The sequence below is a fragment of the Hipposideros armiger genome, unplaced genomic scaffold (assembly GCF_001890085.2).
Source record: "Hipposideros armiger isolate ML-2016 unplaced genomic scaffold, ASM189008v1 scaffold_1021, whole genome shotgun sequence".
Classification (NCBI taxonomy): Eukaryota; Metazoa; Chordata; class Mammalia; order Chiroptera; family Hipposideridae; genus Hipposideros; species Hipposideros armiger.
This window is the reverse complement of record NW_017732371.1, coordinates 330808-345244: the sequence shown is the minus strand read 5'-3', so window position 1 is coordinate 345244 and position 14437 is coordinate 330808. Positions and strand designations below refer to the sequence as shown.

General features: G+C 34.3%; 1 protein-coding gene across 1 annotated transcript in view; it reads left to right on the top strand.

Moving 5' to 3' along the window:
* SEMA3D (semaphorin 3D) overlaps positions 1-14437 on the top strand; it is a 208834-nt gene that overhangs the window by 99599 nt on the left and 94798 nt on the right. Inside the window, 1 exon segment of the mRNA XM_019631619.1 lies at positions 11251-11313. Within this exon segment, the coding sequence (XP_019487164.1) occupies positions 11251-11313 (63 nt within the window).

The window sequence follows — 14437 nt, the reverse complement described above, 5'->3', positions numbered from 1 at the left end:
TCCAGCAATTAAAAGGTCTCATCTAATGTAAAAAACTTCCAATCTCATTTAAATTCAATTGTCTGCCCCATCTACCTGTCCCCACCTGGGCACATCCTGTGAGGGAGCAGGGGGATGCTCAGAGATTTTTTTCTCTCTATCTAGCACCTTCCTCTTCCCTAAGCTTGTTCAACACCGTGTATGACCCCTCTGACATCCAATCAAGAGAAGGGAAGAAGAGAGGGGTTCAGAGAAGTGTCTACTGTCATTGTCAGAGGGACCTCTCAACTTTCTGGCCTTGTCAGATGTTTAAAGGTGACTGTTCTTTCATAGGCGCCTTGGTGAGTTTTTTTAATTTCCTCTTTCTCAAACTCTTTCCCTTACTGTTCTCCGGATTAGTGTGACTGCCTTTCTCCTTGGACTGGTATCTTCTCATTCTTTATCCTGTGACACATTGCAACTCCCCCAGGTGTTAACTTCTGAAGTCTTTTCTCAACACTTTTTTTCTTAAGATTTTATTGGGGAATTGGGGAAGGGGAACAGTGTTGAGGGAATTTGGGGAAGGGGAACAGCTAAGTTGTTGTCCTTCAGTCTTAGCTGTGGAGGGTGCAGCTAGCTCAGCTCCAAGTCCAGTTGCCATCCGGCCACCCATCAGTAGCTCGCAGCCACTCAGCTCAAGGTGCCGTGTTCAATCTTAGTTGCAGGTGGGCACAGCCCACCATCCATGTGGGAGTCAAACTGGCAACCTTGTTGTTAGGAGCATATGCTCTCACCTGCTGAGCCATCCTGCCACCTGTTGGCAGCTCAGTGGCAGTTTAGCTTGGGCTCAGCTCACTGGCCCATGTGGGAATCAAACTGGCGACCCTATTGCTCAGACCTTGTGTTCTTAACCAACTGAGCCACTCAGCCAGCCCTCAAAACTCTTGAACAGGACCTAACGTGACCTCATGCCATCCTAGTTTTGAATGACCATAGCTCCCATCTGCACCATGGGAAGCTGTCATGTGCATTTTCCTGGAGACACTCTGGAAGATACTAATATAGCCATTGAGCTTGTCCTCTGTTTTCACCGCAGCTTGTCAGTGTCTCTCTTACGCTTTGGAGTTAGTCCACCATGTCCCACCTACTGCATTCAACAGCAAGTGCTTCTCGAGGCCCCATCAAAGCCCGTTCGTTCGCTGGCACCTGTCCCTCACCCTACAGGTTGTAGGACACATGATACACCTGTCTCAGATGAAATATTCTTCTCAAGGGAAAGGAAAGCACTTTCTCATCTCCACTTTCTAAATCTTTTATAATTTAAACATGGGTGAAATCATCTAAATGGATCTTGGCCACCTCCTTTGAAAATGTTTGCATCTTGAGCTTGCATCGCACTTTGAATGTTTTCTCAGCTAGAACTTCTTTTAACATCTTGCTATACTATCAAAGCCATAAAAAAGAACTGTCAAAAGAATGTTTGCTTTACCTCCAAATGTAATGGGCAAGCTCATTGTATATCATTCCTGATGTATACACAGTAGAATTCTGGGAGTAAGCAAATGGAGAATGGTAATAGTCTTATTAATATTATTCACATTCTAGATATTAATAGTCTCAGTCAAAACGTTTGCTGTTTTACATGTTGTTTCCCATGTTTTTCAATAGGATTTCTGTTGGGTTCCAGCAAGGTTAAGCTAAAGCCGAAAATCTAGATAAAGAGTATGGGATCCGTATTGATTCATTTTTAAATAATCTTCAGGATTAACCTTCAAATAGTTTACCGTCATTTTGAGATAATACTTAATCATCTTTACTCCTTTATATTTGATTAATTTTTTTTGAAACGGATATGTGTCAAAATTAAATATTGCACATAAAATATACAAAGAATTGCTATGTTAGCTAAAATAAAGTGAAGATCTTTAACTCGGCCTCAACAAAAATCTGTTAGGTAACCTTATAGTGTTGAAGGCAAAAGCAGTATAATGCTTAAAATGTTTTTGTTTTAAGTTATTTATGTTTCTTTTTAATGTAAAAAAATAGTCAAAGTGTTTCTGGGGTTAAAAAAAAAGCAAGTTTTCCTATGGGTTTTAAAATGAGAAAGCAATGTACTAAAGCAATATATATATATATATATATACAGATATATATATATATATCATACAGCCTATTTAACTAATTTTTATGGAATACTTTTTTATGGAGACAATTTTATTTCACCTTGCTAAAATTTAGGTCCTCATATTTGCTTAAGAATTTTACTCTGAGAAGATGAATAAGTTCTAGGATCTAATGTACAGTATGATGACTATAGCTAATAATACTGTATTATGTACTTGAAAGTTGCTGAGATAATTCATCTTAAATGTTCTCATTTCACACACACATACACACATACATACATACATACAAAGGTAATTAGATGAGATGATTGATGTGTTAACTAGCCTTTTTGTGGTAATAATTTTGCAACGTATAAATGTATCAAATAATCAGCTTACGCACCTTTAACTTATACAGTTATATTGTATGTCAATTATATCTCAATAAAACTAGAAAAAAAATGCAACATTAAAGTATTTTTCTTGTATCTCTTTTCTCTTATACTGAAAATCTTGGTTTTTAATAATGGCAACATAATTATTTATTTGCTCTCTCTTACAATGTACATAAAATAGTTTTGAAACAATAATGTTGATATTACCACTAATAAACTATGGAAAAGGTTAGGAAAAAAAAGAACTTTGTTGGTTATTTAGTCAAAGAATAATCAGAATTATTTAAAAGGAGACATTGGATAAATTTGAAGATGAAATATTTAATCTAGAACTAGGATATTTTAAGGGGACTTGCCTTTTTTTTTTAGTAGAATGTTAATTAAGCAATTCTGTGTTTACAAATATGATAGTTTTTTTCTTCCACCTAACACTCATAATGTAATTTTTGTATTATTTTTCTCCTTATTGAATATAAACAGCAGCTATATAATTATAGCAATTGGTCAGATTACTTGGAATTCACCAAACTATGCCCCTATTTTAAAGCACTTTTATTAGGAAAATAAGCTAAATGAGTTTATAATTTTAAATACAATAATTTTAAGTGGAATATTTAAACGCCCTTTTTGTGGAGCATGAAAAGGACTTTGTTGTTTGCCTTTTCTTAAGGAAGCCTAAAACAAGAGGGTTTTCATACATGAGGATCCTGTACTTGCTGGGTTTATATGAGTAAAAGCAGAAATGCTTTTATAAATCAGAATGACCTTCTGACTCTAGTTCATTAACTTGCTTCATGGCTGAATGAGGTATTCCCATCTAATGCTTTTACCCTGTAAGGCTATTATTTAGGGGTAAAGGCTCAGAATAAATAATTTCTAATTGAAAATCCAGTTATTGATAAAAGAACATTGCTATGCTCTTTATTCTTAGTTAATACTTGAAATTAGGAAAATATAAACACTTGGAAACCATGTGGACATCCCAATAAATTAACTTTTTGTATAAGGCACCCTGCTTAGTTTCATGGTGATTAATCTGTTCCTACTGCCTGCGGAACACATGCCATCTAGTAATCACAGAGGTAAAACAATTGCCTCGTTCATGGATGTGCTGGCTCCCCAGCCCGGGTGCTGATGTGCAGGTCCCATCTGGTCACTGTAACGGATTGTCAGGATGTTGTTAGACTGCTCACACTCCTGCCAGAACCCTGACAAGAACTCTTTCTCTGTCTCCGTTTTAAGGGACACTCTGCAGATCGCTTTGCAATAATTATTGAGTGCTTATTATGCATGTGATACTGTGCCAGGTGCTAAAGAGGATTGCAAGAAGAAGCAATGATTCTTGTCACTCAAGGAGAGTGGCCAGTAAGCTTCAGCGAGTCATACGCTCCTTTAACAAGATAATGGAGATGCTGACCTGTATTCCTTACAAAATTTTGAAATCTAGACACAGACATAGTTGTACCACAAATTCAAAGTTACCGATTCATTTGTGGATTCCTTAAATTTTCCTTTAATTTTTATGATACAATAGCATGTCTCTCACTTTCTTGCAATACCTATTTATTGAAGCCCCACTATGTTCCTAGCACTCTTCTAGATGCTGGGAATATAGTAGAGAATACCTCTAAAGTGGGAAGTGGTGTGATGGAGAAGAAAAAAGGAAACAAGAAAATATCTCTTAGTGGTGTGTTATTTAAAGAAATACGATAATTTTGGAAAACTACTTTAGATTGGTCTTCAGAGAAGGCTTTTCTGGGGACATGATATTAACATGGACACTTACTTATAAGAAAGGACCATCTAGAGAAGGTCAAATGTATTCCAGGTAGGTTGATTCTGAAGACAATGACATAATATTTGAAAGTGCAACATTAGCTTTTAACAAGTGTATTAGAATTCTGAGATGGTTGGTTGGTGGAAGAAAACTAAATGTGAAAGAAACGTTGAGCTGAGTCCTAAGGGAATGAAGAAAAAGAAGAAGAGGGAAAGGGGGAGGGGGAGAGGGAGGGGAGGGGGAGGGAGAAGAAAAGGAGAGGCTATGCTCACCTAAGACTTCATGAAGAAAGCTACATGGGCAGATCAGACCAAAAACTTGAGAATTTAAACTTCCCATCTGTAACAATTTCTGCCCCAGCCAGTTTCAATTATGAAAGCTTTCCCTTTGGTGTCCCTGCCCTTATTTTTCAATACTTCGTTTTTGATCTCAGACCTCTTACCTCTCTCTGTCCATGGAACCCAAAGTAGTCATTGCTCCCTCAGTTCAAATGCTTGTACCATACAGTATTTAGAGCAAAGTTTATTCAACTTCTTTGCAACCATTCTGAAACTTGAATCCTGTTCTTTGATAGAGATGGTCACTTGCATTTTTAGGGCTCTGATTATTTGTGTCTTTAATTAGATTGTATGAACAAGTTGTAACTTCCTCTTTTGTATTCCATTTAGTTGTTTTGGCATCTCTGAATTAGGCCAAAGGGCATTTGACTGACCTTGGACTTGCTAACTTGAGTCAATTAAATTGCTTCTCCAAAGATGAAACAAAGAGCAGATATAATTAGAATTTCCTTCAGGGGTTGTTATAAGGCCTTATCACTATTTGCATGTTTCTTGATTAAAATTAAATAATTAAAAATAAATTGCCTGATACTTTCACTTTGCCAAATGATAACTTAATGAATTATCTAAATTATGAATGATACAATAATTTTTAGGGACATTGCAGTATTTTACTTGTGAGTTTCTCCTACCTGTTTGTATTCAAAGTGAAATACAAATGCTTCAACAAACTGAAAACATTTTGGATTTTAGATAAAGATAAGCAAATTAAATCAATATATGATAACTAGATCAAAGGTTGTATTTTTAAATGAATGCAGCTCCCACTATATTTTCATTAAAAAGTTAATATTAAATTTCTTTTGCAAAAATATGTTTAAAATACAACTATAGCAAAAGAACACATGTAAAGTGATTGAAAACAATTTTCATTTCATTAGGATGCTCTCTTTTCATAATGGTAATCTATATTCTATAACTTTAAAAGAAAAATTATATATATATATATATATATGTATATTACTCTCATTCTTTTAAAAAATATGGAATACTTCACAAATTTGTGTGTCATCTTTGCTCAGGGGCCATGCTAATTTTCTCTGTATGGTTTTAGTATTAGTATATGTGCTGCTGAATAGAACACTACATATATATTTTTAGAGGTTAGCATTTGATTCTCCCAAGTATAACATGCAAAAATTAATCCTTTGGAAATAATCATTTCAATTGTGAAATAATATGAAAACAACATCAACATACTAACATGGTTAATTCAGTAAATTACAGAATGTGGGGACTGACTTATCAGACATACTTTTTAAAAAATATTAACCCCATAAATGATCACGTCCAAGTAGAGAAATCTTATAAATTTATTTAGTTCTATTTCCCACAGTAGTTTTCTGTTATCAACTTGGTTAGCACTCAAAACCAGTTTACAACCCCTTAATTATTTAGTAGTGGTAAAATTAGTGGTTATACTCTGGATAATTATATTGAGAGGGATTCTTGGGCTTATTTGGATGTACAGAGTAGATCTGTTTGATTTATGATGCCTGTCCTGCATGCAGGAGAAGAAAGCAGCAGTAAGCTTTCTACATATTTGAGATCCTTGATGTCTAAGCTCCAAGTTCCCAACAAGTAATCCCTATCATAACAATAGCCTTACTATTGCATTGTTTTGTATACCTGAAACTAATAAAAAACAAAAAACATACAAAAATGATAGCCTTAAAACCTGTATCTGGTACATCATACATTAGTTAAGAACTAGTGTTTTATGGGACTCTTTCAGGACAATTAAAATATGGCAATTATGCAATTGGCATCTCTGCTTCTGATATGTCTCTCTTTGATAAGTGAAAGGAAAATATCTAAGGGTCAGTGACTAAGGGAGTGGTGCAGCCATTATCAGTCTTTAGGAAGGGGCTATGTGTCTTGTTTTCTCCTACTTAACGTAAATTTTAACGTGGCAGGATACTGCACATGCAAGGCTCTAAAGTGCAAGGGAAAAATGTGTATGTAATTTTGTTGCTGATGAATTCCGAGAGCAGTGAGAATATTGATAATCACTGTCTTAGAACTGTTCCCATTACCTAATGACCAAGGGAACTTCTTATAGATACTGTGGACATTGTATTTTTAGGTGTGAGGTGTGATTTCTGTCTGGGAGTGAGGCAGTCTCAGAGTGTACTGACTGGATTACTGAAATAATCTCAGGATCTTAGGTATTTCTTGGACATTGTGTAAACCGTGATGAAACTTGAGTCTCTATATGAAATATGTTATTTTATGCCCAAGGTTAACATGTCTGTGTCTTCCTCCATGTACCTGCATGCCTCTGTCTATCTCTATTTCTTTCTTTATTACTGTTTTGCCCCCTTCATAACCATGTACACACACACACACATACAATTTAGCTAGAAAAATATGGAGGTGGCGGAATGCTTTTATATAGATAGAAATAGAGATATGTCATATATGATCACTTAAAAATATTATTGAAAAACATAAATGTTACTTGAACATATTTTTTCAAACCCTATAGAAATATGAAAGTGTGTTTTTTTTGTTTTGATGTTTTGCTTTCTTGTTTTTATATTGAATTATGGAAAATTCTGTTTCTTTACATTCTTTACTAACGAGGAAACAAAAGGAATATTTAAAAAAAATAAACCCTTTATTCTAATGACTAGGTGGCAAGTAAAAGAAAATCCCACCATAAATCATAACTAAAATTATATCTTTTAAATATTGGCACAACTACAATGATTTTTTTCTTTTTAAGTAAATGTTTAGTGTCTGGAAGATAATCAGGTATCTCCTAGGTTGTCATTATTAAGGTAATTCTATTTGTGACTTCTAGATTCTTGACAGCATTGTGTCAAAATAAGCCAATATATAATCCCAACTAATCTTTATTTTTAAGGCTTGAATGTTACCTTATGAAGTAAAATTACCTTTGTGATACTATCTTAGAGTCTTGTGCAATAATAATAATAATAATAATAATAATAATAATATAATCCAAGGATAATTTATATTTTTAACAGGTTCTAGACTTTATGGGATTAAAGGTAAATGAAGAAAAATGAGATAACATTTCAGAAAAAATAGTCTGCTTTGTAAACAGAAAATAGATTTATTAAAATTGCTTTCTGTAGTTGAACACATTATATAACATTTACCCATTGTTCAAATCCTGATTCTTTGAAGCCTATAATTTCAGTTTTATTGCTTCATTAACTAGGATGACACAAATCAATTTACAGTTACATGACTTACCATCAGTAATTGAAAATGTACAAAACCATTAAAACATCTTTCAGAGATTTATATTCCTTTGGAAAGAGAAAAAAAATCTACAGTTACTATTTTAGTGACAAAACCTTAAGACAAAAGTTAGAGTTGAAACTTAAAATTGTTACATTACAGTTGAAACCATTAAGAGCAAGTAATTTGTTTAATGGCTCAGAAGTTGGAACTGGTACACACTTTCTTTACTACCCGGTGCTGCTTAGGGCTCCGTGAGCATCTGGGCTGTATCCTCTGCGCTCTCCTCTCACTTAGAATGGTCTCCCTGACTCATATTTTAGCACGTCAGAAGGCCCTTCATAATTGTGTACCTAAAGAACAAATGATTAATGAACAGTAGCTACTCTGTGCTAACTTTGGAAGTTTCATTTAGATTTCAAAGTGATATAAAGATTGCTTGTACATTTTGTCAATCTATAAATCCCTCTTTTCTGAAGCCCCCATATATATATATATGTATATATATATATATATATACATATATATATATATATATTCAAAATAAATTTTAGAAACATTATCTCATAATTTACTTTAACTCAATCACCCAATTCACAGGTTTAAGGTAAAAAAATAGGATGCAGTAATGACCTTTATCTTCTTTAAGTCTTGTTTACTTAATATGAAGGAGTTCTCTGTTTTCTGTTTCTTTTTTTACTGTGGTGTTAATACCAATAAGATTCAGATTTGAACAAACCTGTAAATATTTGTTCTAAATTTATTTTTGAAATGTGATTAAATCTGACCATCTTATAAGACAAAAAAAAATAACAGGATCTGACATATTGAAAGGACTCATAGAAATGTTAATCTAAATTAGAGATCGAAGAAAATGAACTAAATATTAAACCAACTGACAGATGATGGACATGCATTCTATGTAGGATTTAATTTCATTCCAATGATACAAAGTTGTCCTTTGTAAATCACTATAATATTCAAGAATCAACGAGGATAAAGTTGCAGTTTTGCAAGATGAAAGAATTCCGGAGCTTGGTTGCCCAAAGTGAATATACTTAACAATACTGACCTCTATGTTTACAATGGCTAAGATGAGGAATTTTTGTTATTTACATTTTACCACAATTGAAAATAACTTTGAAAAAAAAAAGTAATTGACAAGAAAACATATGCAAGGATACCTTGAGCTCATAAGCTCCAATATGAAGCTAAAATTTCATAAATCCAAAATGTAATGTTTATGAAGAGATAAAGAACACTTAGTTCAGTATTTTTGCTACCAGTGCTTTAAAAAAATAACAAACAATAAGAAAACAATTTGAAGAAACTTCCAAATTTCCTGCCAGCTGCAGTGTTTTTTTTTTAGTATTCATTTATTCATTTATTCATTTATTTAGGACTTCATGATTCTAGGTTGATGACCGACTATTGCCAATTGGCCTATGCATGGCCTATTTTGGTATATTTATTTATTAACATTACCTAGCTATTTTTAATTATGTATTAAGCACCTGAAAATCTACCACCCAGAACAAAAGCTAAGATCTGGTAAATAATCTTTCTTACCACCAATTTACCCCTTTTCTTTTCTCCGGTCTTGAGTAATCATCTTTCCGAATCCTGTATTTATCACTCTCTTGCTTTTCTTCTTGCATGTCTATTGCATTTACATATATACCAAAAAAGTGTCTAGTTTATTTTAGTTGTTGATTTTTAACATTATTCTAAGAGGGTCATGCTGTTTGTAATTTTAGGGAATATGCTTTTTTCACCTAATAATGAATTGTTAAGATCCACCCATATTGCTTTTCATTGCTGTAGTCCATTCATGTTTTACTGCTGGCTACTATTCAAAATTGTGTGAAAGTATCATTGCAGTGATTTAAACCATGTCTGAATAAACAGCATCTTTAGGTCCGTATTGTGAACCACATCAAAGTTAGCTCGTCATTTGAGCTTGCTGCTAGCAGGTTCAGCCACCCTGCTGATGTACACCTTTGGATTGTAGGTTGTTAAAATGTACTCTAAATGAACAACCTTGCTTCATTTAAAGCTCTCAGTAATTTTATTGTATTTATCTACTAAGAGAATTTGAGTGCTATTCTCTGTTCTTTATTATTCAGACATAAAACCCTAAAATTTCACTATGAAGATAATATCATGTACCCATCAGTGACTTCTAAATCACTTGTTAATTCCAGGTTTAACAAGTCTTTTTCAGTGTACTCCCTCAGGATATTTTCGTTTTCCTCACCTATTAAAACATTTTCTGTTAACATTGGTGAGAACCATAATAAAAGTTTGGAAGGAACTCTTGGAACCTTATAAGCAACTCAGAGCTTGCTTTTCTTGTTTCTTCTTGCCTATAGCTTAACAGGGGGAATTTCTTTCTGTAAACTAGTGAAATAATGTAAGTGAATCTTATTTTGCAAAAACTTCCAGACAGAATTCCTACATTTTGTTAGTAAAAAACAAACCAAACCAAACCCTTGTGATAAATTCAAGACTGTTAAAGTGTGATTAAAAGCTACCAACCAGGGAGTTTGCTGCCCTTGTCCTTAATTATTTGCCCAAATGATATTTTTTGTGCAGTGGTTGAGACCCCTCCCCTCCATACACACAAGTTTAGGAGACAGACATTGGGTCATATTTTGGCTCTGCTGTGAACTAGCTGCATGGCCCTTGATGTTATTTAAAGGCTATGTGAGTAAGTTTTCTGACTTGAAAATTAGGAGAGTAAATACAGCTAACTCATAGGGTCGTTGTGAGATATACATAAGGTAATGCACACAAAATGCTTAATTGGCAGATGCGTCTGAGCTCCATGCATATTAAATATTGTCAACAAATTCATACTGGTCTTTGACTTGGAGTGATAACTTATGCTTGTGATGAAGAGGTCTTTCTCACACCTCATTGCACATGTTTACAATGTACTACCATTCTAAGTAAACACAGAAAAACAGAGTAACATAGAATCTCTTACTTAAGTAAATGCTACTCTGAAATTCTATTGACATCATAATAAAAATTTATGGTTTTCTCAACATAACTTACCTATTATTAAATGGATTTAAAAATAAATAAGATTAACAAAAAAAAATGGAAGATTGTGTACAATTTGTTTTTTTTTGTTTTTGTTTTTTTTTAGCTGAGCCATCCTGCCATATGCTTGGCAGCTCAGCAGCAGCTCATCTCGGGCCAGGAATCGAACTGGCAACTTTGTTGCTCAGAGCTTGCACTCTTGAGTGAGCTCTTAACCAACTGAGCCACTCGGCCTGCCCTACAACTTGTTTCTTAAGAAATTTTTTTGGGTGACTTGGAAAATATTTAAATCTCAAAATTCTTATGTCATACCTAATAACGTGTTCTTGGCTTGTTATCCACTCTTCAACTTCACATACTCACTTTCCTAATTAGAATTGTAATTCTAATTGTAAACACCTTTAACTGTTTTACAGATTTATTGGCCTGCTTCAAAGGAACGGGTGGAATTATGTAAATTAGCTGGGAAAGATGCCAATGTAAGTATGAGACTTAAAAATATCTTTGTTAAACTGGTACTGATATGATAGTAAATATTTATATTGGATTTTATTGAATTAATGGCATTAGCATATTATGTTTACAACTACACTAACTTATTCTGTGATAAGATTATGGTATAAAATATTTCTGTCTTGCCAAAAGGAGTGACATTATCCTCAAAAATTTGGAATTACTATACTTTCTCTAGTGTTACTTCTGAATATTACTCTTTTCACACAAAAAAACTCAGAGTACATTTAAAATATTCAAAAATAAACCATCAGCAAATATTGTACTTCTAGTTTTGTGTATTTTTCATTTACATGCATTTTGTGAATGTACAAAAAACCATAGTGGTTTTAGCATTGAAAATACTGAAAATTTTGAAAATATTGAAAAAATTGAAAATACAATTGTTATTTAATTTGGGTTGAATTTAAACTTACAACATCTATAAGAATTCTTTCAAAAGCTCACGTTGCAGAGATATTAAGAAGAATTGGTTGAAAATGACATACATTCTGGAATAAGAACTAGAAATAATTTACTCTAAAATGTACTTAAGCATCATTATATGAAATAACTCACACAGGATACTGGGGTTCTAACATAAACTTGCAGTTTAAGCTGCCTCAAGGACCAGAGGAAACCCTTAGCTAGGTGTGACTAACCTAATCACCTTTGGGGTGTCCTGTCTGGATTACTTTGGCATCGTCCAAGTTGTCCTGCGTGCACCCCCAAATTGTGTTGCCTGTTTTATCTCCAGCGATGGCTGCAGAGTGCTAGGGCTCTGCCTGCCTCTTCTCCTCATCTGAGTGCTGTGATTTAGGCCAGATGCTCTGGGTTTTGCCCTGACGTCTTGCACTGTGGTGATAGGGAGAATTGGCTTTTTTTTTCGCCAAATAAATCACTTCCTGAATGTAACTTAAGAGGATAAGAGGTTCTAACTTTGGGCAGAAACGCGGATGGATGGATATCTTGAGGCTGTTTTTGCAGCATCCTGTGGTGTTGCCTCTACCCACCATTCCCAGCAGCATTAAACAGAGCAGGGCCTCTGTATTTAGTAACAACAAATATTGTGTGTTTCATGAAAGTGTAATGGGATTTAAAATCTCACTTTAGTAATGTGATAAAAGTAAAACACACGATACATGATGCCTAATGAATTAAAGGGAAGGTTAGAAGACTAAGAACCTTATTTGTTCACTCATTTGCTCAGCCATTTATTCAACAAATAGTTACTAAGAGCCTAAATATGTACATACATATGTGTACCAAACTGATACAGTATCTCCTCACTAGGAGCTTTCAATCTAATGAGGGATACATATATTATTCACCTGATGACTTATACACAGTGAACTGCAAAACGAAATAATCACAACAAACTTTTGATTATGCCTGAATTCATATTCAGTGTTAAATGTGATCTTTTCAGGCATTTATCTTAGCAGAAATACATCAGGGAGTGTTAGTATCAAATGCAACAAGAACCAGTTTTTACATTTATTTTACTAGGAATTAAAGGGAGTAAACCATTCTAGAATACTTGCTTCTTTTTCCCATGTCTCTAATCTCTACCCTGTTTAATATCCCATCTCTGAGCAGGTGCTCAGATCTGCAAAAGCATCAGCACTGTTTTGAAATTGTGGGAAAAAAGATGTTTTGGCTATGAGTGTTTTCAAAATTATTTTGTTGATTAACAGTAGAAGCATGTCATCAACAGTATGAACATGGTAATATTTTGTGTTTCATCAGTATTGAGTATGTGATATGGAGGCAAGTAGGAAAGGGGTGTTTTAAATTTACTCCAATAAACTAATGTCAAGTTTCCCATGGAGTAGATGAAGGATAAACACTCAAGGTCAAACAGTCAGTGGGGGTTTTAATTATGATAGTGTTCCCATTTCAGTATGTTCACTAATTCTAGTTATATAGTAACTCAGTTGCCCATATTATTAAGTTAAAGTGAAGCATGATAAACCTTTCTGGAGGTGGCATCCTGGAGCATGAAGGACCCAGTAAATAAAACCTATTCTTCCAATTCTGTTATGTTTGGGAACTATTATAGTAATAACCCCTAACCTCCCAGCTCACCTACTGCTATCCAGGATTAGAGATTTGAGGAGCTGTTCTCTTTTTACTGAAGTCTATAAAGTTTGATGTTGAACCATGTAGGGATAATACAAGTCTTTGTCTCCTTTTTAATTTATCCCTTTAAAATAATATTATATTTTAGAGTTACTAAGAATAGCTAACACTTTTATAGCACTTATCATGTTCCAGGAGGTGTTTTTAATGTTTCATATTTATAATCTTGTTTTACTCTTATAATGGTACTATATGACAGATTTTATTATTATTATTTCTCATTTTCCAGATGAGAAGACTGAGGCCAGAAAAATTAAATGACTTACCCAATGTCATAGATCTTATAAATAGGGAAGCCAGGAATTGAACCCAGAAGTCTTGCCCCCACCATATGTGCTCTTGTACGTCACTATGACCTGTACCCAAAGGTCTGAACTTTACATACAAGATCTGAAACCTGTATCCCTCAAAGCATGTCTCTCTTCAGTTCAGCATCATACACATCCTCCGTATTCAGCATTGTGTAGATTTCAGCCAACAGAAAACGGAGACATGTGTGTGTGTGTGTGTGGGGGGGGGTTATTGACATCTTTTACTACCTTTGGCACTACCCTCTCTTTTCCCTTCTCTCTAGTAATTTTTACCTACTTCCCAAGAGTGTGTTTAGGATTAACAAGTGTTTGGAAAGGCTGTCCCTTTACACAAAGGTACTATATAACTGAAAAATAGTGAATTATTTACCATCATGAAAGTTAGCTAATTGGGGTTGGGAGGGAGTGGAAGACGAGGACACAGAAGAGAACCACTCCACATTCTTGAACACCGTGCCTGGTTAAATACCAGGAAGGAAAGAAATGGGAGGAAGCTATTTGGTAAAACTCTGTTCCTGCTAAGAATATTTTTCAAAAGAATGTCACTAGAGAAATGTCTTTAGTCCTGACTGTGAAGAGTGAGGTAAGCAGGTCACTCCAGGCAAAAGGACACACAGGGTGTGAACGGCTGGGCTGTTTGTCAGCTCAACCGCTGAGG